General features: G+C 41.8%; 1 protein-coding gene across 4 annotated transcripts; it reads left to right on the forward strand.

The window, feature by feature from the left end:
- The first annotated feature begins 625 nt into the window (after nucleotides 1–625).
- LOC148136034 (NACHT, LRR and PYD domains-containing protein 3-like) lies at nucleotides 626–27,702 on the forward strand. Of its 4 annotated transcripts, none has more exons than XM_087983883.1 (9): nucleotides 628–877; nucleotides 1,199–1,283; nucleotides 2,381–2,550; nucleotides 7,650–7,821; nucleotides 7,921–7,986; nucleotides 10,123–11,869; nucleotides 18,806–18,892; nucleotides 20,373–20,540; nucleotides 25,380–27,702. In XM_087983883.1, the coding sequence occupies exons 2-9, from the start codon at nucleotides 1,220–1,222 to the stop codon at nucleotides 25,465–25,467; spliced, it is 2,562 nt and encodes an 853-aa protein (XP_087840009.1). In that variant the 5' UTR covers nucleotides 628–877; nucleotides 1,199–1,219; the 3' UTR covers nucleotides 25,468–27,702. The 4 variants fall into 4 exon arrangements, with proteins under 4 accessions (XP_087840012.1, XP_087840009.1, XP_087840011.1 ...); XM_087983884.1 differs by lacking the exon at nucleotides 628–877 and adding an exon at nucleotides 935–1,044; XM_087983886.1 differs by lacking the exon at nucleotides 25,380–27,702 and having other exon boundaries at nucleotides 626–877; nucleotides 18,806–18,896; nucleotides 20,373–20,509.

Consider the following 27,702-nt stretch of genomic DNA (forward strand, 5'->3'; position numbering starts at 1 on the left):
TGGAGATGGTTTAGCCACAGGGGTGTCCCAGTCTCCAACTGCCTGTCCCTTCCAGCTACCTACCTGAACCTTGGTAGTGTCCACGACTCTAAAACTCCTGTCTATGATGCTTTCCACCCACTTTCCTGAATGCCCCGAAGTGTGTCCCCACTCTGACCCATGTAATCTGACAGAAGCTACAATTGGACAGTTCCCACAGGTTTGGTTGGCATGACTGTTCGAACTGTCTCTTATTTCCCACATTCGATATGATAAGCAAACTACCCAGTGTACTGCCATTTTAATCTTCTCACAACTATTTCATTGAAAATTAATGTCTATTAAAATTAACTTCCAGCAAACTAGACGGCCCTAGAGTTAGAATCTCATTAAAGAACATTAAACATGCAATTAATTCTAGAAATAGCAGTCTAGATCCCACTCTAAATCCCAGGACTGTACCGCTCCCCCACCAGCCTAACTCCCATTGCCCTTAAACCTGATGGGGAGGGAAAGGTGAATGGAGGTTTCAGGTCAGAACAGAGTGAGTCATCTGACCGTTACTGACCAATCAGCAGCCCTTCTGTCCAAAACATTACTCTGGCATTGTGACGTCACTCCCCTCCAGGTCTGGCCCCGGAAGCTCCTTCCGCTGCCTCAGCCCCTCAAGGTGTGTCCTCAAACCCGAGCCCGCTCCTTCGGGATTGATATGGAAGCTCCCACTGAGTGAGACCGTTTCATGCCGGGTCACAGGAAGCCTTGACTGTGCTGGGTGTTGACAGTGTCGGTTAAATATTAATCTGCTCAACCTGTCACTAAGAGAGGTGTGAAAAAGGGGATAAATCGGAATCACCTTCTTCTGTGCTGTCGATCTCTACGACAATCATATAATCAGAAGGTAACACACTGAGATCTTAATCAAGGTGCGGGAACAAATGACTGCAGATGCTGGAATCGGAAATGAAAACAACAAATACTGGCGATCACAGCGGGTCAGATAGCATTCACAGAGGGAGAACAAGCTAACGTTCCGAGTCTAGATGACTCTTCATCTTAATCAATACAGTTAAATATTTTTAGTGTCATTGCATTTTGATATCAACACGATCATTTTGCTGTTATTAGAATGTAGTTTGCTTACATTTGTTGAATAGCAGCAGCAACAAAATTCCGCCAGCATTTTGATCAGTCTAACAATGGTACATATTCTTTTGTTTAGCTGGTGAACAAATGCAAAATTATGACGGACGGAGTAAATGTGGGACAAATACAATGTACTTCAATGAAAGGAAGAAATGGAAAAGGTAAAGTTCAAAGATCAGCTGTGTTACTGGCAATATTCCCTGATGAGTATCAGACACTCCAGGATAGAATGTTACAATTTCAGGAAAGGCTGAGAAGTGACTGTGGCTATCAGAATGGTAAACAGCATGGCAGGCATCTCAGAAGACTGGATAGCCTGAGCACAACTTGCAGATGAATGGTATTTGGTGCTTGGCCACTGGGCAGACCACCTATGAACAAAAACAGTTGTTTTATCCCCTCATACTTGATCTGTGGCAGCAGGAGAGATCATCTAGGCCCACGATCCTGCTACATGGAAACACAAAATTCAGTTTACTGAACCAGCTCGTAACATCAATTGGATGGTCAGGCTGGTTGTAAACAGGTCTTGGCAGTGTGGCTGTGGAGGGAGGTAACTATCTGTCCTTCTTCTGTGGTTCCATTCAAGCCCGGGTGTCCTTGGAGATGGGGCGCAGAATGTCCATCTCAATGCCTTTAGAGGGATGGAACACCACAGAGGCATACAGTGCTTTATTTCCCATCCAACTCCATTTCAATTTTATCCCTTCCCTCTCTTTCTACTACGTCCCCTGCCATGTTTATATTTGGTATTGCATTGCCCAAAAAAGGCTGCGCTTGTAAATCATCAATTGGATACACATGAGTTTTTACTAATGGTGGCTGCTCGTTATACAAAAAAAACAACAAAAGAAGTTGCAGTGGGAAAGAACTCATTTTTACGTGATAACACTTCTGGGTAGAAACATATGCTAATAAAACACAGCAATGATGCAGGGTTAGAATTCTTAAGTGTGTTCAAGTTCAGCCTGCTACCCTAAATGTGTAATATCTATGGGCAGAGTGATTAGAAATAACTAATGAGAACTGAAACAATTTAGGTTTTTGACTCTGTCATGTAGGAGGAGAAAGAGACCATTAATCCTTGTGAAATTGCTACATAGAGACAGGAAGAGTCTGCAAGTAAAATCGCACAATTATTTATTGCAAATTAATATTTTGTATCAATGGTTGAAAATAGAAGGTTTTCGGTGTGATATTTCTTTAACTTTTTACATTAGATTTTTAATTGCATGTTTTGTTCACTTTCTTCGGACAGACGATGATGGAAAAGGAATTAGTCAATTGCTGAATAGTTACAGCGACAGGGAGTTAAACCTGATTACCCGATTCTACTGTGAGAGATTGGAGGATGCAATATTAGACTTGGTGGAGAGCATTGCCCTGACATTAACAGCAACTGATTCATTGAGCAATGGAAATTATGCTGTAAGTTATATTATAGAATTTTTCCATTATTCTATTATTAATCAGTAAAATGATTGAAGTGGGCATGTAATTGAAGGAACCTTTGGAAATTTAAGGAAAAGTAACAAGGTTGTGCATCTCATTAATGATATGAAAAACAATAAAAGTAAGGGTCAGGGGTACAAAAATAAAAATGCACCAGAAAATAGAAAATACTGAAACAATATTTTTTTCAAAGAAAAATAAATAATGAAAAGTTGTTTACTTGAAGGACTGATAACGAACTGAGAGCAAAATACAAATTAGTGAGGTGGCTTAGTGGTTAGTGGATGAAATCATGTGATGATGAAAACCACATGTCAGAGAATGTCAGGATACCAGATCAGTTTTAGCGAGATGGAAGAAATGCCACGATGAATATTTCACTGAGAAGAATAGCTTGTGTGTGCTCTGCAAGCAACAAGATCCTAGCAGAGAGCATGTTAAATTGCCCATAGGTTAAGTGCGTTAGTCAGAGGGAAATGGGTCTGGGTAGGTTACTCTTCGAAGGGCCTGTTTCCACACTGTAGGGAATCTAAAAAAAATAAGAAATATGTTGTCAAGTTTTAAACAGGTCACCTTATGAAGTTCAAGTTCAAGTACCAGTAAGGTGCCACTCATGTCACTGAGGCAGGTAATGTTGAGGGACTCTTGAAGAAGTGTCCTGTCCAGATCATTGAAAGTGAGGAATTACAACCCCTTGTGAAGTTTTCTTGGCTTGGTAGTGTTCCATGTTATTCATGTCCAGTGAGTTTAGCTGAGAAATCTCTGGACACTGTTCTAATTACTTTTGCTAATCAATATGCTCCGTAGGGTGCTCTATCAAAGTCTATTCCCATATTTCCCTCTTGTTAATTCTGGATGTTGAATATAAACGGTGCATAAATTCTGGGCCACTGTCATAAATATAATTAAGTAAAATCTGTTGCTGTTTGTTGCTGGAGAATTATTCAGCTTTTTTCACTGACTAAGTTCCTTGAACTCACTGTGTCTACTTTTTAGGTGAAGGTAATTGGTCTCTAGTCAAATCATAATATAGATTTTCCACGTGCTCATGTGTCACATTGTAAAACGTACAAAACAAACTGGTAAATGTGACTGGAAATTAACACGCAGCGTTCATTCAAAATGGTTTCTTAAAACTACAAAATATTTTTAAACAAAACAAAAACAAGTTACATGTAATGAATACAGTAAAGAGTTTTGCCATAGTGAATATGCCTGTCACCAAGAATGACCACAGCTTGAAAATTTATCAATTCATATTGAAGGAAAGAGCCTTTCATGTTTGGACAAATGACATACATTTATAAAAGTATATCACGCCTGCTATTCCACAGTAAAAAAAAAACCTTCGGGAAAATGTTTACAAATTAAGACCAGAGCTGTGAAGGAAACATTTAATGATTCCAAAAACAAATTATTCCTTGGTGGAAGAAAGGCTTCCTTAGAAACATGAACCATCAAGCTAAGTCAGATAATGATTAACATCGAAGTGAAGTATAATAACATGCAAATTTATCATTTCATTAAGTTTCCTCCCCAGTGGCTCGGTGAGCATTTGCATTGCGTCATTAATTGTTCTTGCCAAGTTGGGAACGACATACTTTCATGAAGCATTGCACTCGATTTGATGTGATATAGCTGAATTCTCGATAGGATTGGGATCCAGGATTATTAAACAGCTGCACTGAATGAAAGGTAGAATATTTCCAAGTCCACATTGTTTGTAGATTGAATATCAGGGTTGTGGGTTTGGTACGATAGGAATATAAAGATACAGAATAAAGCAATTCAGTGCAGCATGTCTGCACTAACCAGAAAGAAATTGAAAAAGAAAAATCGCCCAATTTAATTTTAAGTATGAGCAAGTGAGACTGCAGATGCTGGAGATCAGAATCTCTGGTGCTGGAAAAGCACAGCAGGTCAGGCAGCATCCGAGGAGCAGGAGAGTCGACGTTTCGGGCACAAGCTCTTCATCAGGAATGGGAGGGTGGCCCAAGGGGACTGAGAGATAGGGTTGGGCTGGGGGGGGGGGAAGGTAGCTGGGAATGCAATAGGTAGATAAAGGTGAAGGTGATAGGTTGGAGAGGAGGGTGGAGCAGATTGGTGGGAGGTAAATGGACAGGTAGGACAGTTCAAGAGGGCAGTGCTGAGTTGGAAGGTTGGATCTAGGAGAAGGTGGGGGCAGGGGAAATGAGGAAAATGGTGAAACCCATATTGATTCTGGGTGGTTGGGGGGTCCCAAGGCAGAAGATGAGACATTCTTCCTCTAGATATCAGGTGGTTAGGATTTGGTGGTGGAGGAGGCCCAGGACTTGCATATCCTTGGTGGAGTGGATCACTCTGACACAAGTAGGGAGGATGTGTTGGGTAGGCTAGAGGTTATTAAGGTGGACAAATCCCCAGGACCAGATGGGATCTATCCCAGGTTGCTGAGGGAGGCGAGAGAGGAAATAGCTGGGGCCTGACAAATATCTTTGTAGCATCCTTAAATACAGGTGAGGTGCCGGACTGGAAGGTTGCTCATGTTGTCCCCCTTTACAAGAAGGGTAGTAGGGATATTGCGGGTACAGTGAACCTGGCGTCGGTGGTGGGAAAGTTGCTGGAGAAGGTACTGAGGGATAGGATCTATTTATATTTGGAAAATAATGGGCTTATCAGTGATAGACAACATGGTTTCGTGCGGGGGAGATCGTGCCTTACCAACTTATTAGAGTTCTTCGAGGAAGTGACCAAGTTGATAGATGAAGGAAGGGCTGTTGATGTCGTATGCATGGACTTTAGTAAGGCAGTTGATAAGGTTCCCCATTGTAGACTTATGGAGAAAGTGAAGTCACATGGTGTGCAGGGTGTTCTAGCTAGGTGGATAAAGAACTGGTTGAGCAACAGGAGACAGAGAGTAGTAGTTGAAGGGAGTTTCTCGAAATGGAGAAAGGTGACAGTGGTGGTCCACAGGGGTCAGTGTTGGGGCCACTGTTGTTTGTGATATACATAAATGATCTGGAAGAGGGCACTGTTGGTATGATCAGCAAGTTTGCAGATGACACGAAGATTGGTGGAGTAGCAGAAAGCATAAGGGACTGTCAGAGAATACAGGAGGGTATAGATAGACTGGAGAGTTGGGCGGAAAAGTGGCAGATGGTTTTCAATCCACACGAATGTGAGGTGATGCATTTAGGTGAGACTAATTCAAGAGTGAATTATACAATGAATGGAAGAGCCTTGGGAAAAGTTGATGAGCAGAGAGATCTGGGAGTGCAGGTCCTTTGTATCCTGAAGGTTGCTGCACAGGTGGATAGAGTGGTCAAGAAGACATACAGTATATATACCCCTTCATTGGACGGGGTATTGAATATAAGAGCTGGCAAGTCATGTTAAAATTATACAAGACATTGGTTCGGCCACATTTAGAATACTGTGTACAGTTCTGGTTGCCACATTATCAAAAGGATGTGGACACTTTGGAGAGGGTGCAGAGAAGGTTTACGAGGGTGTTGTCTGGTCTGAAAGGTGCTAGCTATGAAGGGAGATTGAGTAGGTTAGGTTTATTTTCATTAGAAAAAAGGAGATTGAGGGGGGGCCTGATTGAGGTTTACAAAATCATAAAGGATATAGACAGGGTGGATAGAGATAAGCTTTTACCCAGGGTGAAGGATTCAATAACAAGAGGTCACGCTTTCAAGGTGAGAGGTGGAAGGGTTAAGGGGGATACACGTGGCAAGTACTTCACACAGAGGGTGGTGGGTGTCTGGAGCACGTTGCCAGCAGAGGTGGTAGAGGCAGGCACAGTAGATTTATTTAAGATGCATCTCGACAGATGCATGAGTAGGTGGGGAGCAGAGGGATACAGATGCTAGGAATTGGGCGACAGGTTTAGACAGTACATTTGGATCGGCTTAGGCTTGGAGGGCTGAATGGCCTGTTCCTGGACTGTAAATTCTCTTTGTTCTTTGTAAGCACACACGTTGAAAAGGCAACACTTCATGCAGTTGCAGTGATGTTAATATTGTGTCTGTTGGTGAGCTGAAGAATATTTATGACTTCAATTATTGGAGTTTCATGATGTTATCAGAACTAGTTACCCAAATTGCCCCAAATACCATAATGACCGTTGATATCCTTTCAATTCTTACTGCAATAAAATCCTGGCAATTACAAACTTTTCAATGTTTCCTACAAAATTTCTAATCTATTGTTTTGGATTTCCTTTTTGTTTCTTTGGATATAGCAGTGAAACTAGTCCACTTTTAATGTAGGAATTCATTGAAGGTGTTGTGGTTCTAGCATCAAAGGCAATGCACAACAAACTGTTAAAGTGACAACATGGATCTCATCTTCGCATCATAGTTCAAGTGTTATGGATTCAAACAGGATTCCTGTTATGGATTCCTGAAGAAGGGCTTATGCCTGAAACGTCGATTCTGTTGTTCCCTGGATGCTGCCTGACCTGCTGCGCTGTTCCAGCAACACATTTTCAGCTCAGTTATGGATTCAAACTCAAACCCCAAAACTTCCACTTCCAATATTGTAGAGTCCAGTTTTGTTTATCACATGACTTGTTAACTACAAGTTTCATGTCATATCCAATAGATTCCTCTATTCCTGATGAAGGGCTTTTGCCCAAAACATAGATTTTCCTGCTTCTCGGATGCTGCCTGAACTGCTGTGCTTTTCCAGCACCACTCTAATCTAGAATCTGGTTTCCAGCATCTGCAGCCCTTGTTTTTGCCTACTACTAATGTCTCCCTCATAGTTCTTCTTCACAAGTGGAGGCAAGGTCTCATCAGTGTGCTGAGATGAATATTCTTCACCAATCGAATATCATTAATGTAACAGCTTTTCACAATTACGACACTGCTGTTTATCATTTTCTCTCTTTCATTGTTTTCCTTTCTATTTCTTCTTTTTCTTGTTTCTTTCTGGTTTATTTCATTGTTCTTCCTTTGTTTGTTTCTTTCCCATCTTTCTTTTTCCCTCATTTCCTCCATCAATTCATTCTTCCATTCCGTTCCTTCATCTATTGTTTCCCTTTTCCCATTTCCCTTTCTATTTTACCTGTTCTTCTCTTTATATTCCAGTATATCCGTAATCTTTCAGAGCATCAACAGAGAAAGGAAGCAACAAAACATCTTCTGAACACAGTAACCAAAACCAATGGCTGCAGAGAACGAATATTTTGGGAAACATTGGTGAAAATGCAAGAATCAAAGCCAAAACTGAAACTCATTCTGAAAGAAATTCAGAGCAGAGGTATTGTACAGTCCAAGTATTTCTAGCAATCAAACATGGTTGCCTCCTTAATGGATGAGGCTGCCACACACTACTAATGAAATGAAACATCTTTCCCAGGTTTTGACTTGCTTTATAATGCACACATTGGAGAGATGGAAGGAGAGCTATCAGATCACCTCAAAGGTAAGTCAAAATAAAAGTAATCGTTAATCATAAAAACGTACCGCATTAATTAAGTTCTAACATTTTATTTGTGTCTCACATTTCATCACTGAGAGGAAACAAACCCTCCAAATTATTACCATGAACTGTTTCTATAAAATGCAATTCAAGTTACAACACAAAGCAAATGAACTGGAACTTGGGCATGGACAGTGTTCCATCTGCCACAAATTATATGCCACATGTGTGATATTGAGCTTTGTTGGAAATTGCTGAATGCTCATTTTGATTTTCCCAGCTGCTCTGGAGCAGACTGAGCCCAACCTTCCAGTTTTAGATGCTGAACCACAAAGTCACATTCAGTTTTGCAAGTCAGTTGGTTTCAAAATCTTCCCTGGTACTTTGTCAGGCCATTATTTCTTTTCCCTTCAGTCACATCAGGGTCTGAAAAGAAGTCTTGCTTTTACTGTCAATACAAGGCCGTCGGGTGCCTTTATGCAAATGTAAACCTCAATATCGCCAGAGTCTCGGAGTCTACAAAGTCTGTATTGGGCTGGAGTCACATAGAGCTCCAGACCCAGTTAAAGCTTAAATCAAATACATGACAGACTGAGTAAAGATGATGTCATTTATAGGATCACAATTGGTTCTAGACTAGTTACTGATGAAGTCAGATCTGATGAATACAGAAGTTAGAGTGTGGTCCCATAGTGTGGATAGACTGAACTGATATGTATGTACTGGTTGAAGAAGGTCTTGATTCATATGTCGGCTCCACCCTGGGCAATGACTTGAAACGCACATTGACCTCAAAAAGGTGAGGATTTGGGTCACGTATAGAAACAGAATCTTTAAACATCCAAGTGTCATATTTCTACCGACTGCATATGTACTAGAGTTCAACATGTATCAGATGTTGTTTGGGCATTGAATGAAGGCACAAATAGGGCTACAATGATATTAGCTTGACCTAATTGATCAACCAGGACTAGATAAGGAATTGTTTTTCAATAAGTCACATATCCCAGAAACACATTTCTACACACAGTGCTGAAACATTGGATTTGTGAAGAGCCCATATTTGCTGAAATTAGATTAGATTAGATTAGATTACTTACAGTGTGGAAACAGGCCCTTCGGCCTAACAAGTCCACACCGCCCCGCTGAAGCGCAACCCACCCATACCCCTACATTTACCCCTTTTACCTAACACTACGGGCAATTTAGCATGGCCAATTCACCTGACCTGCACATCTTTGGACTGAAATCTTACTGACGTAGAGTGGCTGTGTCAAAGACTGTACTCAATTGTCAGGCCAGGCAATTAGTTGACTTGGAAACATATTTAGGCTCATATCGAGATAAGATTTGCTTCGTCTATGTCTCGGACTTGTTAAAACATGAAATCAAATATGGGGTCAAGCTGGGTATAGGTAGATTCACATGAAGATTCAGAATAGATAGGGAGTCCATTCACATACAATCTTAGACTGTACAATGAGAGGCTTCAGTTTTCGCACTGAAATGGACAATGAATTGATAAAATTGGTGGAAGATCCCAATGTGATCCTTATACATCGACAGTGTTATTTTATAATTATGGTTCACATAGCACATTTAATTGTATCACTGGTTTGTCATCCTGTTCCCAACATTAAGCATTGAAAAAGTGAGTATTATAAACAGTCCCTATTCAGCCAGTGGGCCATATGTTTACATTAGGTATAAATTGTCTGAGATTGAAGCAGACATCAATCTTATAAACACTCTGATACTATCTCCACTGGGGACAACAGACAAAACAAAAATGAATACAGTAAGTAATAATAAGTGAACAATGTGATAATATTTGGCTTCTCACATGTTCTAATGTTAAATTCTCCTCAAATGGAGATGACGATAGAGTGGAGGGGCTTGTCTGTTATAATGTAAAATCTACTATAATCCATCTGATTCTCCCTGATTTATATTTAATTTAATTCAATATTTATTCGATAAGATTAATTTCTAGCACAGCGTAGTAAAATTTGGATTCGACTCACATATTTTGTATTGCTACCCAACTCAAACTCCTCCTTGCTTCTCGTTAATTGTTTTAATGTAGTTAATTAACAAATAAGAACAATGCCAACATAATTTTGATCATTGTCATGAAAGGTATACAAGATCAACACAAGCAACACCTCCTCCACCAAACCGAGCATGTGGTCAAACACACCATCAAAGGAGACAGCAAAATAACGACCATTTCCCTCACTGATCGATATACAGAGCTTATCATTATTTCCACTCTGCGTGAACGGAGACTAGTGGAACATGAGCTCCTTTCCAGAGGCAGGGAACATGAAGAATGGCAGCGGAAGTACGTCACCAGCGAACTTGAAAAAATCCGGATTGATCAATTATTCAAGAGCAGTTTTGGCCACTCCAGCCTGTCTGGCACCACGGTGGTTAGCGGAGTGGCTGGCATTGGTAAGACAACAATGGTGCAGAGGATGGTCCATGAATGGGCAGCAGGAAACATCTATCCTCAGTTCCAATTTGTTCTACATTTCACATTTCGAAATCTTAATGCTATCAACAGAGCCATTTCTCTGACTGAAATGGTATTGGATCAGTACCCTTATTTAGAAAAGATAATTGAAGATATCTGGATGAAACCTGAATATCTTCTCTTGGTTTTTGATGGATTAGATGAGTACAAACACCAGATTGATTTCACTGGCCACGTGGCTGGTGATGTCTCTGCGAATCACTGTGTTGCGCCTGACTGCAGATGTGAAGTTTTTGAAATGGTGCACTCCCTGGTACAGCAACAGCTGCTCAGAGGTTGTTCTGTGCTGGTTACCAGCCGGCCGACTGCCCTTGACTCATTGGAAAAGGCCAATGTCAACCTTTGGGCTGAGATCCTGGGCTTTCTTGCTGATGAAAGAAAAGAATTTTTCAGAAAGTTTTTTGGCAGTGAGCAACTTGCTACCAATGTCTTCAAACACATCGAGGAGAATGAGATCCTGTACACCATGTGCTACAACCCTTCATATTGCTGGATCATTTGCTCAACCTTAGGCCCGCTCTTTACACAGCTGAAGTGCAAGCAACCTCTTCCCAAAACCATCACTCAACTTTTCTCCATCTACCTTTCCAATCTCTTGGACAACCACAAGCGAGATGTTGAGGACCAGCGGATGGTTTTACAGCGACTCGGGGAGTTGGCTTACCAGGGAGTTTCGAAAAGGAGAATTGTTTTTAATGAGAATCACTTCATTCAGCATCAGCTGGAGTCCAGCAAATTCATTTCAGGATTCATGATGGAGATCTTGGAAAGGGATGACACAGCTAAAAACATTGTGTACACATTTCTCCACCTTACCATCCAGGAATTCTTGGCCGCCCTGGCTCAGTATTTGAGTCCAAAGCATCAGAACGTGGTGGAAATGCTACACTGTGCTTTTAAGAAGGATGATGGTCGGTTTGAGATTTTTATTCGATTTTTAGTTGGTCTTTCAACACCCACTTCATCCCGAAATCTGGAACCATTCCTGGGTCCGCTGTCTCATCACACGACCAGTCAGGTGATAGACTGGCTGCAGGCCAATGTTCAGGCAGAAATCAAAAACATGGACAGAGTCACTGGAAAGAGGAAACTGCTGAACATATTCCATTATTTGTCGGAGTCTCAGAATAGAGCTTTAGTTCAGAAGACCATTGGATCTGTGGAGCGTTTGAACTTTGGGGACTCCAATCCAAAGAATGCACTGAGATTGAACCCAATGGACTGTTTTGTAATGTCTCATGTTGTACAACTTTGTGAGTCAGTGATGGAGTTGAATTTGGAGAAATGTTATATTCAGGAGGAGGGGATCAAACGATTGGCCCCTGCAATCCACAAGTGCAAAGTTCTAAGGTATGTATTGATCCGGGTGAAATTAGATAACATGTCTGCAATGACCCATTGATTTTCTCTTATAAATTCCACCTGATATGAATTTCATAGGATCATAGAATCTCTACAGAGCAGAAAACGGTCATTTGGACCATCTAGTCTGCAACAACCCTCTGAAGTGCATCCCATCCAGACCCCTCCCCTATCCCTGCATTTTAAAGGGACATGAAAGGCGACAGAAAAGATTTAGAAGGATGTTGCCAGGGTTGGAGCGTTTGACCTATAGGTAGAGGCTGAATGGACTGGGACTGTTTTCCCTGGAGCATTGAAGGCTGAGGGTGACCTTACATATAGAGTTTATATAGTCATGAGGAACATGTTTAGGGTAAATAGGCAAGGTCTTTTCCTTGGGATCTGGGAGTGAGAGGGGAAAGATTTAGAACATAGAACATAGAAGAATACAGCGCAGTACAGGCCCTTTGGCCCTCGATGTTGCGCCGATCCAAGCCCACCTAACCTACACTAGCCCACTATCCTCCATATGCCTATCCAATGCACGTTTAAATGCCCATAATGAAGGAGAGTCCACCACTGCTACTGGCAGGGCATTCCATGAACTCACGACTCGCTGAGTAAAGAATCTACCCCTAACATCTGTCCTATACCTACCCCCCCTTAATTTAAAGCTATGCCCCCTTGTAATAGCTGACTCCATACGTGGAAAAAGATTCTCACTGTCGACCCTATCTAAACCCCTAATCATCTTGTACACCTCTATCAAGTCACCCCTAAACCTTCTTTTCTCCAATGAAAACAGCCCCAAGTGCCTCAGCCTTTCCTCATACGATCTTCCTACCATACCAGGCAACATCCTGGTAAACCTCCTCTGCACCCGTTCCAGTGCCTCCACATCCTTCCTATAGTATGGGGACCAAAACTGCACACAATACTCCAGATGCGGCCGCACCAGAGTCTTGTACAACTGCAACATTACCTCAGTACTCCGGAACTCAATTCCTCTACCAATAAAAGCCAGTACGCCATATGCCTTCTTCACCGCACTATTTACCTGGGTGGCAACTTTCAAAGATTTGTGTACATGGACACCTAGATCTTTCTGCTCATCCACACTACCAAGTATCCGACCGTTAGCCCAGTACCCTATCTTTTTATTACTCTTACCAAAATGAATCACCTCACACTTAGCTACATTGAACTCCATTTGCCACCTTTCTGCCCAGTTCTGCAGCTTATCAATATCCCGCTGTAACCTGCCACATCCTTCCTCACTGTCTACCACTCCTCCGACTTTCGTATCATCCGCAAACTTGCTCACCCAACCTTCTAACCCCTCCTCCAGGTCATTTATAAAAATGACAAACAGCAATGGTCCCAAAACAGATCCTTGCGGAACACCGCTAGTGACAGCACTCCAAGATGAACCTTTGCCATCAACTACTACCCTCTGTCTTCTTCCAGCCAGCCAACTCCTAATCCAAACCTCCAACTCACCCTCAATGCCATACCTCCGTATTTTTTGCATTAGTCTACCATGGGGAACCTTATCAAACGCCTTACTAAAATCCATATACACCACATCTACTGCTTTCCCCTCGTCCACCTCCTTAGTCACCTTCTCAAAGAATTCAATAAGGTTTGTGAGGCACGACCTGCCCATTACAAAACCATGCTGACTATCCTTGATCACATTATTCCTATCCAGATGTTCATAAATCCTATCCCTTACAATTCTCTCTAAGATTTTACCCACAACAGAAGTGAGACTCACCGGCCTATAGTTACTAGGGTTATCCCTACTCCCCTTCTTGAACAAGGGAACCACATTTGCTAGCCTCCAATCTTCTGGCACTACTCCTGTAGACAACGAGGACATAAAAATCAAGGCCAATGGCTCTGCAATCTCCTCCCTTGCTTCCCAGAGAATCCTAGGATAAATGCCATCAGGCCCAGGGGACTTATCTATTTTCACCCTTTCCAGGATTTCCAACACCTCTTCTCTACATACCTCAAAGCCATCCATTCTACTTAATTGTGACTCGGTACTCACATCGACAACAATGTCCGGTTCCTGAGTGAATACTGACGAAAAGTATTCATTCAGTGTCTCCCCAATCTCTTCAGCCTCCACACGCAACTTCCCACTACTATCCTTGACTGAGGTACTTTAAAAGGTACTTAAGGGGCAACTTCTTCACACAAAGGATGGTGTGGGTATGGAATAAGCTGCCAGAGGAAGTGGTGGAGGCTGGTGCAATTACAACATTTAAAAAGCATCTGGAGGGTTTATGAATAGGAATCATTTAGAGGGATATGGGCCAAATGCTGGCAAATGTGATTAGATTAATTAAGGATATCTGGTCGGCATGGACGAGTTGGACCAAAGGGTCTGTTTCCTTGTTGTACATCTCTATGACTCTATAACCCATCTAGTCTGCACATCCCTAGAAACTATGGGCAATTTAGCATGATCAGTCCATCTAACCTGCACATAGTTGACTGTGGGAGGAAACCGGAGTACCCAGAGGCAACCCCCGCAGACACTGGGCGAATGTGCAAACTCCACACAGACAGTCACCCAGGGGTGGAATCAAACCCAGATCCCTGGTGCTGTGAGGAAACAATGCTAACTGTTGAGCCACTTGTCACTATAGTAGCTGAATAACAATTACTATTCGTTTTTTTTCTGAGAGTCAAGGAGTTTTCCATGCTTTTTATTTATTTTTAACGCTACTACCGCATTGACCTTGATACTGAGTGCTCTAACTATAACAAAAAAAAAGCACCAGGCTAACTTGGTTGGTCTTACACTGTGAGACATTCAAAGCCACAAGGAGTCTGGCAGAGTCTTTAACTAGTGCTATGACAAGGAAACAAAGAACCGAGCCAAATCATCGTACCTCTGTGTTCACAACAGAGTAAAATTAAAACCTTCAAAGATTTTAACCTCAGCAATTCCTAACCAGACTTTATAACCAATCGCAGACTCCGTTGATAATGAAACCTAGACGGTAGGTTAATAACTGAAACAACAACAAAAAAGCAATTTATTACCAATATAGGAACTTTAGCACAGCAAACTTAAACAACAAAGTTTGAAACCAATAACCTTGTTTTCAGGGCAATTCACACAAAAGACAGACAAATAAACACAGTGAAGGGATAATTAAAATAAAGTAACAAAACTGGCCAGATTAAGTGGTTTTCATATCTTACTCTCAATGTATATTTAATGGTTTCTTTGTTAATTTTCTGAAGATATCAATCTGTGCCACCTTTGAATTCACTCTGAGAACTGAAATTCTGAAATAAAGTGGAAGGTTAGGCAGGGAGCATTTAAATCTTCATGCTGTAACGTCAATAGCTAAGTTCATTCTCTCAAAAGCACAGTCCCAAAAACCAACTTAAACTGTGATCTATGCCTATGTTTGACCATCTCGTTCTCTCCCAGAAACAAATGGAAATTGCTGTTGTGAGGAAAGCTCATTGGACCGAAATATATCTATCCACAGATGCTGCCAGACCTGCTGCGCTTTTCCCTCAATTTTTGTTTTTGTTTCTTATGTCCAGTATCCACAGTTCTTTCGATTTTATGTTCTATCCCAGGCTTGTAAACAACAATTCCCAGGTACTGGCCTGATCAATTCCCAAACATTTCTTATCTAGTTCAATGTGCTGCTCTCCCACTGTGCTGAATCATCTACAGGATCCTATTGATCAAGAGCTAACCTGCCATTACCTGTGAGGCCCCACCTCGCGAACAAACAGCAGCTTGTTTGTTTGTTTTGTTGAAACACAAGTTGCTGTTCACAATCCAAAGATCATTTCCAGCTCATTGCAGTTCACAGCTACAAATCAAAATTGATAAAATAATAAATTAAACGAAAAGTTGGCGAAGGTTTGAACACTAATCCTAAGAGGCCCTCAATTAAATGAACAGACCTGGTGTGAGACTGAACACAGTTCACTGACAGAGAATAGCAATGGAGATCAGGTGGCAAATCAAACTGTTGAACCCAACCTCTGTCACCAATTGTGTGCCATTGCAGAGATGAATATCATCCTTTGTAGTTTACTTTTACAAACCAAAGCTAATCTGATATTGTATTTGACCCAACCATTCACTAGATAAATAGTAAGTGAATGCTGTACCTAGTTCAATGCAGAATACGTTGCTAACACAGCAAGGCTGCCATTCATGTATCTGAAACTGTTACGGGTGAGGTCAGGGTGGGTTTGAAATAGAGGTTCAACAGTCTGTGATTTACAGGAGGCATGATCTGCCATTTGTGGTAGCACCAAATTCACCATTCACCTCAGCAGCAGGGAGATTGGGCAGCTCATCACCACATATTTTACATGACTGTTGGGATAAACTATTATCCATTCTGCTTGAAACTGAAAACATGGCTTGTGTATTGTTAAATGCATCAGAGAAGCAGGAATTTATTGATTGATTGATGTCTATAAGTCTTTTTCTTTGTTGTGTTATCCAAGCAGGGCAATAATGCCTCACAATTAACCATTGCTTTTACTCTTTGCTGGATTACATATGGATGAGTTCAATGGAATATAATTGCACAAATGTTTTAAAAAATTGAATATAAGACAATCAATTTTTTGTCTTGCGTTCCACTTGTCATAGAGTCAAATAACATGGAAACAGACCCTTTGGTCCAACCAGTCCATGCTGAACGTAATCCCAACTAAACTAGTCCCACCTGCCTGCTCCAGGCCCATATCCCTCTGAACCTTTCCTTCTCATGTATTTATCGAAATATCTTTTAGAGTCATAGAGATGTACAGCACGGAAACTGACCCTTCGGTCCAACCTGTCCACGCCAACCAGATATCCCAACCCAACCTAGTCCCACCTGCCAGTACCCAGCCCATATCCCTCCAAACCCTTCCTATTCATATACCCATCCAAATGCCTCTTCAATGTTGCAATTGTACCAGCCTCCACCACATCCTCTGGCAGCTCATTCCATACACATACCACCTCCTGTGTGAAAAAGTTGCCCCTTAGGTCTCTTTTATATCTTTCCGCTCTCACCCTAAACCTATGCCCTCTAGTTCTGGACTTCCCGACCCCAAGGAAAAGACTTTGTCTATTTACCCTATCCATGCCCCTCATAATTTTGTAAACCTCTATAAGGTCACCCACAGCCTCCGATGCTCCAGGGAAAACAGCCCCAGCCTGTTCAGCTTTTCCATATAGCTCAAATCCTCCAACCCTGGCAACATCTTTGTAAATCTTTTCTGAACCCTTTCAAGTTTCACAACATCTTTCCAATAGAAAGGAGACCAGAATTGCACACACTATTCCAACAGTGGCCTAACCAATGTCTGGTACAGCTGCAACATGACCTCCCAACTCCTGTACTCAATACTCTGACCAATAAAGGAAAGCATACCAAACGCCTTCTTTACTATCCTATCTACCTGCGACTCCATTTTCAAGGAGCTATGAACCTGCACTCCAAGGTCTCTTTGTTCAGCAACATTCCCTAGGACCTTACCATTAAGTGTATAAGTCCTGCTAAGATTTGCTTTCCCAAAATGCAGCAACTCGCATTTATCTGAATTAAACTCCATCTGCCACTAATTGCACCCATATCCATCACTTCCTCAGGAACTACCCTCTGAGTTTAAAATAATTTCTTCTTGTGACTTTTTTAACTCTGTGTCCTCTCACCTTAAAAATGTGCCCCTAGTCTTGAAATCCCCCATCCTCGGGAAAAGACACCTACCATTAAGCCTTTTTATACCGCTGATGATTTTATAACCCTCTGAGGTCACCTCTCAACCTCTTATGCTCCAGTGGGAAAAAATCCCAGTCTATCCAGCCTCTCCTTATAACTCAAACCTTCCAGATCAAAGCTTCCTGGTAAACCTTTTCTGAACCTCCTCAACCTTAACAATATTCTTCTTTTACCTAAGTGACTATAACTGGACACAGTATTCCAGAAGAGGCCTCACCAATGCAAACTTCAAAGAATTATGTACCTGAATCCTCAGCTCCCTCTGTTGTACAACACTGTCCAAAGCCCTCCCATTAACTGATTAACCTCTCCCCAAGTTTGTTGTATCAAAATGCATTTATCTAGATTGAACTCCATCTGCCATTTCTCAACCCATTGACCCATTTTGTCAAAATCCCTTAGAAAATCCTCTTCTTTACTATGCCACCAATTTTGATATCATTTGCAAACTTACTAACCATGCCTTCTGTATTTTCATCCAAATCGTTTCTATAAGTGACAAACAAAACACAAGCCAGAACCGATCCCCGTGGAACATCAGTGGTGACAGGCCTCCAAGTCTGAAAAACAACCCTCCATATTGTCTCCTGCTGATAAGCCGATTTTGTATCCAATTGGCAAGCTCTCCCTGAATCCCATGTGTCCAGTTTTGGGTTAAGTTATATATTCTATTTCCAGGTCATAAAATGGGTAGTACATAATAAGGCCATCTGGCCAATTATGTCTGCACTGGCTCCTTAAATGGCCTACACACTTCATCCTATTCCCCTCCTCTTCCCTCAAAGCTATCACATGTTTTCTCCTTCAGGTATATATCAAATTCCTCTTTTCAGAGTTATGCTGGGTTGTACTGTCAATAGCCTTTCAGTCAGTGAATGAGTAACAGCAATTTACTGAGTAAAATATATGATAAGAACTGTACACCTCTCATTTTTCACCAAACAATTAATCTATTGTTTGAAATATGTGTTCACTGGTCACCAACTAATTCAGTGAGAATAGTTATGCAAGATTTCAATCTGTTTTCTAATACTGCACAACACTGTTCTATCTGCCCATGCCTCAGTGTGTCAATGAGAAACAATTGGATGGAGTTTCTGTAAGGTGAAGTTTATGTTATGTTAATCGGAGAGATTTCCCATTCCTTGATTGTTTTTTTCTCCTTGGCTGTTAGGCTGAATGACAATAACATTGGAGATACAGGAGTCAACATTTTGTCTGCATCATTGGCGCATTCGGAATGCAAAACAAAGCGATTGGAGTAGGTAATCTTCCCAACATTAACCCCAAATTTTATGTGCAATGATTTGTGGCAAGTCGGGAATTTGCTGTATCTTTGGCATGACCACTGTTGAAAATATAGGGGAAGGTGAGGACTGCAGATGCTGGAGATCAGAGTCAAGAGTGTGGTGCTGGAAAAGCACAGCCAGTCAGGCAGCATCCGAAGAGCAGGAGAATCGATGCTTTGAACATAAACCCTTCATTAGGACTCCTGATGAAGGGTTTATGTTCGAAATGTCGATTTTCCTGCTCCTCAGATGCTGCCTGACCGGCTATGCTTTTCTAGCACCACATTCTTCGATCTTGCTAGACTGCACCTGGAGTATTCTGTTCTGTTCTGCACAACAAGTATATATTAGACTGCAATCAAATTTCAACAGGAAGATATTAGGGAGAAATTGAATCAGAATCTTTTTGTGGAAATTATGGTCACATGGTAACCAATGGAGATGTTTAAAATGGTGAATGATGGGACAGGGTCGTTAGCTAAAAGATCAAGGAAAGAGCATTATTTTAAAGGTACAGTTAAGCCATTCATTCAGGAGCCAGTTCAAACCACACTTCTTCCAACTAGAGAAGCACAATTTTCAGATTCTCAACAAAAAGAGTTGTTAAGATTCAGAGACGAAAGTAAAAAAGTTAATTTTTTTGTTCAATTAATACAATTTGGCCTAAGCTGATGTGTTTACATCCCACGTTGTTACAATGCTTGAGGAGAGATGCAGGGCATCGGAGAAAGGAAGAAATGTCTCATGAAAAGGATTTCATGGATCATGAACATAAGGTCTGAAGATAGATTGAAAACATCGGATCTGTCTCCATTAAGGAAAGGAAGCTGTGATGTAATTTGAATGAAGTATTAAAAATGATAATGACAGTGGAAAGAGTCGGTAGCAATAAACTGTTCACTGCCATGAAATGATCAAGTATATCAGCACAAAAATTCAAGAAATTGCCAAAAGAAGCAAGAACAATGTGAGATAATCTTTTCTGCACAGTGACTGGTTAAGGTTGGAATGTTGTGCCTGACTGACATCAGGGCAGAGGCCGGTTCAACTGAAGTGTTCAAAAAGGAATTAAACTTTGGTCTGGAAAGGCCCAGTGCACAGGGATACGGGATACAGAGTGGCAGGAAGTGAATTGCTCATTCGGAGCCTCGAATCACCTCCTCCTGCACTGTACCCTGTTTGATTCTGTGAGGTTGTAGGTACGCATATTCTTTTCAAAATTAAGAGTAATGTCTTTCAATTAAGGAATAATAGTGTTAAAGACTAAAAGCATTAAAGTTAATTGATTATTAGTTCGTCATTACTGAGTCAAATAAAATGAAAAGGAGGCTGATGGTTCAAAAGCTTTCTCACTTTGTTATGCTGATCCAATTATTGCTTTTCCTTCTCAGTGGAATTTCTTTTATCTTTTCGAGCTGTATTGAAAACTGATTTGTAATTATCAATCTTTAGTTTGCAGGATAACAATCTGACATTTGCTTGCATTGAAGACCTGAGGATGGCATTTAGTCAGAGCGAATCATTGTCAATGCTATACCTGGATGGAAATAAATTCACAGATGATTGCATTCCGAAAATGAGAAACTTCATCATCAACTGCAAGAATTTGGAGCTGATTCAGTGAGTGCATATGTTAAAACATTAAACATTTCCATTGTATTGTAAACAATAATTTCCTTAAGTCATGTCCACAGCAAGTTCTTCAGGGGTGCTTAACATATTAATTCACCGGAACATAGAAAATCAGAGCAGCAGCAGGCCATTCAGCCCATAGACCCTGATCTATCATTATATATACCATGGATGATTATCCAACTTGAACCCTGTTCCTGTTTTCTCCCTGATATCTTTGACCCCTTTAACCCTTAAGAACTTTATCTGCCTGGCGTTATAGAGATGTTCAGCACGGAAACAGGCTCTTTTGTCTAACTGTCCATGTCGAACAGATACCCCAAATTAATCTAGTTCAGATGGAGTTTAATTTAGATAAATGTGAGGTGCTACATTTTGGAAAGGCAAATCAGGGCATGACTTATACACTTAATGGGAAGGTCCTGGGGACTGTGCTGAACAAAGAGACCTTGAAGTGCAGGTTCATAGTTCCTTGCAAGTGGAGTCACAGGTAGATAGGATAGTGAAGAAGGCATTTGGTATGCTTTCCTTTATTGGTCAGAGGACTGAGTCTAGGAGTTGGGAGGTCATGTTGAAGCTGTACATGACATTGGTTAGGCCACTTTTGGAATATTCTGTGCAATTCTGCTCTCTCTCCTAGAGGGAGGATGTTGTGAAACTTGGAAGGGTTCAGAAAAGATTTACAAAGTTGTCAGTGTTGGAGGCTTTGAGCTGTACGGAGAGGCTGAATAAACTCTGTTTTCTCTGGAGCATCGGAGGTTGAGGGGTGACCTTATAGAGGTTTATAAAATAATGAGTCCCATGGTTAGGGTAAATAGACAAGTTCTTTCTCTAGGATGGGAGAGTCCAGAACTAGAGGGCGTAGGTTTAGGGTGAGAGGGGAAACATTGAAAAGGGACCTAAGGGGCAACTTCTTCATGCAGAGGGTGGTGCGTGTATGGAATGAGCTGCCAGAGAAATGGTGGAGGCTGGTACAATTATGATGTTTAAAAGGCATCTGGGTGGGCACAAGAATAGGAAGGAAATGGGACAAGCGCTGGCAAATGGAACTAGATTAGGTTAGGATGTGGAGCTGCCAGTGTTGGACTGGGGTATACAGAGTTAAAAATCACTCAACGCTATGTTGTAGTCCAACAGGTTTAATTGGGAGCACTAGTTTTCGGAGCACTGTTCCGGACAACCACCTGATGAAGGAGCAGTGCTCCGAAAGCTAGTGCTTCCAATTAAACCTGTTGGACTATAACCTGGTGTTGAATGATTTTTGGATTAGGTTCGGATATCTGGTCAGCATGGACGAGTTGGACTGAAGGATCTGTTTCTGTGCGTACATGTCTCTGACTTGTTATGGACCAGGCCAGACCCCCTCAAAACATTTCAAAAAAGTAGCCCAGACCCTAACATTGCTCGTTGTTTTAAGAAGGTGTAAAGTGGATATTCCAGGAGAGGTGCCATTGGTCAAACCACTTCATTTTAAACAAAACCAAATTTATTTACAAGATTAGTCAATGAAATAGAAGCAAAAGAGAACCGAATGCAGAATTAGATTAGATTACAGATTAGATTACAGTGTGGAAACAGGCCCTTCGGCCCAACAAGTCCACACCGACCCGCCGAAGCGCAACCCACCCATACCCCTACATTTACCCCCTTACCTAACACTACGGGCAATTTAGCATGGCCAATTCACCTGACCTGCACATCTTTTGGATTGTGGGAGGAAACCGGAGCACCCAGAGGAAACCCACGCAGACAAAGGGAAAATGTGCAAACTCCACACAGTCAGTCGCCTGAGGCCGGAATTGAACCCGGGTCTCAGGTGCTGTGAGGCAGCAGTGCTAACCACTGTGCCACCAATTAAATAATCTCACCTATCCAAAAACCAAACAGACTTTACCTGTTCCCTATACTTGCAACAATCCCCATAAACACCTCGTGGCGCAAAAGGTAGCATCAAACACAGGGTCTTACAGGAGAGAGATGTCAGACAGAGAGGATCAGCACGAACCTGCTTCACGTAACTGTTTCTTGGATCAGCAGCCTCAAAACACTACCTGCCTGCTTTCAGTGAATAGCCAGACGTCCAAAAACCAAATCAAACCAGAGAAAAGCTGAGCTGGCGGAAGTGACCATTCCCCTTTCATTGCACAAATTCTTTTAAAAATAAAACCTTGTTAAAGGAGCAGCATCATCACAGACTCTATTTGACAACATTTGGCCCTAATCCCCCTCAACTCTTCGCATTCATAAACCCATCCAGATGCCTTTTATATGCTGTAATTGTACCAGCCTCCACCACTTCCTCTGGCAGCTCACTCCAATCTCATACCATCCCTCTGTGTGAAAAAGTTGCCCCTTAGGACCCTTTTAAATCTTGCCCCCTCAACTTAACCCTATGCCCCCTAATTTTGGTATCCCCTAACCCTGGGGAAAACATCTTGTCTATTTGCCCTACCCATGCCCCTCATTGTTTTATAAACCTCAATAAGGTCACCCCTCAGCCTCCCACACTTCAAGGGTAACAGCCCCAGCCTATTCAGCCTCTCCCTCTAGATCAAACCCTCCAACCCCAGCAACATCCTTGTAAATCCTTTCTGAACCATTTCAACTTTCACAACATCCTTCCTATAGCAAGAAGCCCAGAGCTGCATGCAGCATTTCAAAAGTGGCCAAAGCAATGGCCTGCACAGCCACAACATGACGTACTAAAGCAAAGAAATACAGATATTATAAACCTGAAACAAAAGCCAAAATTGCTGAAGAAACTCAACAAGCCTGACAGCATCTGTGGAGAGAAAATAAAGTTAATGTTTCGAGTCCAGTGATCCTTCTTCACAGCCGACTCTGTTTTTCTCTCTCTGTAAACCTGCTGAGTTTCACCAGAAATTTCTGTTCTTTTTGAGAACAATATTTAACTTTTTCTTTCCAACCATTCAGTGTTTTAGCCAACAAGCACTCTCTCTGACAGGGAATTTCACAGACTCACCTCAACCTGAGTGAAGAAATTTATCCTCAGCTCAGCTCGAAATAGCCTACCCCAGATCCTTAGACATTGACCCTTGGTTCTGGACCTTGGGAACATCCTTCCTGTGTTTACCCTGACCTTTCCTGTTAGAATTTTGTAGGTTTCTAAAAGGTGCCCCATATTATTCTAACCTACAGTGAAAATAGTCCTAACTGATCCAGTCTCTCTTCATTCATCAGTCCTGCTATCCCATGAGTCAGTCTGGAAAACCTTTGTCGTATTCCTTCTATGCATGAATGTCTTTCCTTAGATAAGGGACAAAAACTATACACATGACTTCAGGTGTGGTCTCACCAAGGCACTGCATGTAGGCAACTAGACAGCCCTGCTCCTGTCGTTGAATCCTCTTCTCTCTTTTTTTTTCTCTTTTTCTGTCTCTCTGTCTGTCTGTCTCTCTCTCTCTCTCTCTGCCTCTCTCGAACCCAGACTCTCTTTGCCTCAGCATGCTACTCTCTAAGGGGTTGTGGGGGGGAAGAGAGACTGTCACACATCTCCTTCTGGAATTTGTCTTTGCAAAGGAAGTCTGGAGAAAGATGCAGTGGCCTTTGTCAAGGTTCGTCCTGAGCAGTTCCATGACACAAGACTCTGTGCTATAGAGTCTGTTCCCCGGGACGCACAACGAGACAAACATCAACTGCTCCTGGAGGACCATCACCTTGCTGAAAGACACTCTTTGCTCTGCCTTAAAGTTGTTGATTGTTAGTTCCCATCTGAATCACACACACTGCTGTTCACCCTCCCTTTCCAGGAGTTAATCTAACTGTTCTTTGACACTGAATACTCAGCAATCTCCTTCCCTGTTCTAGTGATTCAACTCCCAGAATTTTCCTCAGTCACTTCTCACTACCACCCTCTGGTGGATGCTCTTTCTCCTGCTGAGCCCCATGGCCTCTGCGATTCCCATCTCATTAAGTTGAAACAAGTTGTTATCTCTTATTGGTTCCCTTTACGCGAGTTTCAGGTCTAGTCTGGTTGAGTGTCCTCACGAATTAACGAATTTGGTCCCTTGTGTTGCTACTGAGAATCTGATGCTCCCCAGCCGGAATCTATTCTCCGTCCTTGCCATTTGAAGCACTTCTTTAAGATGGTGTTCAAAGTGCAATCAACATTTCAGTGTGAACTGATGTAAAAATCAGCAAAATAAGAATCCTTGCCCATATCTGTCTTGATACCAGTCATTAGGAAGGAGTCATTACTGTGTTCATTACATGTGTTGTAAGCTTCAGTGCCAAAGTTGAAACCAGATATCCATCCCATTTTCATTTCATATTCATATCTGAAAGATACATCTTTAACCACACATTGTATATCAGTCAGAACTATTTAAATGTCTTCTGAAAATACCTCTGGGCCAGACCAGGTAAGATTCCCAGATTCCCTTTGGTGATGGACATGAGTGAAGCAGATGTGTATTTACAGCAATCACTGATTAGGTTCTATGAAAATGGTGACTATGAAACTAACTTTCAATTCCAGATGGTTTAATTATTTGAGATAAAATTCAGCCAGTTGCTGGCATTTGTACTCTAGGTCACTGCATTACAAGTCCAATGCGATTTCCCCCTCCAACTACATCCTCAATTTACATCATTCCCCAAATATCAACACCTTAGTTTCTTACAGCACTGTCTGTGTGTGCAGCAGCTCATTAGATTCTCTTTCCCCCACCACTTACACCCATTTGTTACTGTGTAGCTGCTCACAGTTTGATTTCAAAATGTGTGTTTCAATTGGAAAATTATGAATGATTCTGTCATTTTAACTTTATTAATTGGTTGGTTATTAATCATTAATTTCTTTCTTAGATTATGGAGGAATCAGTTCAGTTCAGATGGAAAGAAGCAACTCCGATCACTGAGAGAATGCAGGGCTGGTGTCCGAGTATTTGTGTGATCAAAGGATCAAGAAATTGCCAACTATTTGGACTTGATATTACTGAGAGGTGTAAATCTCTCACCTCCATCAAGTGAAACACATGAGATATTACATTGGCTCAAGTAAAACAATTCCTGGAATTCCGAAATAGAATGGGAACGATGTGGAGTATTCAATAGAAACTTTCAGTAGCAGCTGGTGAGTGTGTCGGTGTGTGGGTGATATTCACCGTCGAGCACAGGGAGATGGAGCTGTGATTGTGAAGCTTTTATAAAAGAGTCCGAGAGATCGCCATCATAGAAACAGGCCTTTCGGCCAGCATGCCTATGCTTTCCAGTTTTCACCGTTAAACTAATCCCTTTTGCCTGTGTTTGGTCCATGTACCCCCATATCTAACCCATCCATACACCTGTCTAAATGTTTCTTAAATGATAAAATTGTACTCACTTCCACCACCTCTGGCAGCCCATTCCAGACACTCACCATCCTCAGTGTGAAGAAAACTGCCTTTCTATGCCCTTTTGTATCTCTCTCCTCTCACCTTAAACATATGCCCCAGAGTTTTAGACTCCCTTGAGGAAAAGCTGCTGGCTACCTACCTTATCTACGCCTCTCATGATTTTATAGTTCTGTATAAGGTCACCCCTGAATCTCCTAAACTCCAGGGAAAAATGTCCCATCCTATCTCATCTCTTCTTGTAGCGCAAACCTTCCAGTCCAGGTAACATCCTAGTAAATCCTTTCTGCCCTCTTTCTAGTTTAATAGTTACTTTCTATAGTAGAGCGACTAGAACTGTGTACAGTATTCCAAATGTGACCTCACTCATGTCATAGAGTCATAGAGTCATAGAGATGTACAGCATGGAAACAGACCCTTCAGTCCAACCCGTCCATGCCGAGCAGATATCCCAACCCAATCTAGTCCCACCTGCCAGCAACCGGCCCATATCCCTCCAAACCCTTCCTATTCATATACCTATCCAAATGTCTCTTAAACGTTGCAATTGTACTATCCTCCATCACTTCCTCTGGCAGCTCATTCCATACACGTACCACCCTCTGTGTGAAATAGTTGCCCCTTAGGTCTCTTTTATATCTTTCCCCTCTCAGCCTAAATCTATGCCCTCTAGTTCTGGACTCCCCGACCCCAGGGAAAAGACTTTGCCTATTTACCCTAACCATGCCCCTCATAATTTTGTAAACCTCTATAAGGTCACCCCTCAGCCTCCGACGCTCCAAGGAAAACAGCCGGAGCCTGTTCAGTCTCTCCCTATAGCTCAAATCCTCCAACCCAGGCAACATCCTTGTAAATCTTTTCTTAATCCTTTCAAGTTTCACAACATCTTTCCAATAGGAAGGAGACTAGAATTGCATGCAATATTCCAACAGTGGCCTAATCAATGTCCTGCACAGCTGCAACATGACTTCCCAACTCCTATACTCAATACTCTGACCAATAAAGGAAAGCATACCAAACGCTGCCTTCACTATCCTATCTACCTGCGACTCCACTTTCAAGGAGCTATGAACCTGTACTCCAAGGTCTCCTTGTTCAGCAACACTCCCTGGGACCTTACCATTACGTATATAAGTCCTGCTAAGATTTGCTTTCCCAAAATGTAGCACCTCGCATTTGTCTGAATTAAATTCCATCTGCCACTTCTCAGCCCATTAGCCCATCTGGTCCAGATCCTGTTTTAATCTGAGGTAACCCTCTTCGCTGTCCACTGCACCTTCAATTTTGGTGTCATTTGCAAGCTTACTAACTGTACCTCTTATGCTCACATCCAAATCATTGATGTAAATGACAAAAAGTAGAGGATCCTTGTGGCACTCCACTGGTCACAGGCCTCCAGTCTGAAAAACAACCGTCCACCACCACTCTCTGTCTTCTACCTTTTGAGCCAGTTCTGTATCCAAATGGCTAGTTCTTCCTGTATTCCATGAGATCTAACCTTGCTAATCAGTCTCCCATGGGGAACCTTGTCAAAGCCTTACTGAAGTGCATATAGATCACATCTACTGCTCTGTCCTCATCAATCCCCTTTGTTACTTCTTCAAAGAACTCTTGTACACCTGCAACAAGGCATTCTAACTCCTGTACTCCATGCTCTGCAATTTGTTCGATTGTACAATAAACCTGTTAGTTATTAATTATTTCTTATTATTATCTGTCTTCAGTTGTACATAAAGCTATATTCAATTTGTCATAAACATATGGTTGTTTGTATAATAAACATATGTTCAAGTGTG

Source organism: Chiloscyllium plagiosum, unplaced genomic scaffold (assembly GCF_037043375.1).
Source record: "Chiloscyllium plagiosum isolate Xiang-an unplaced genomic scaffold, Cpla_swu_hap1 HiC_scaffold_47, whole genome shotgun sequence".
In the NCBI taxonomy this organism is placed as follows: domain Eukaryota; kingdom Metazoa; phylum Chordata; class Chondrichthyes; order Orectolobiformes; family Hemiscylliidae; genus Chiloscyllium; species Chiloscyllium plagiosum.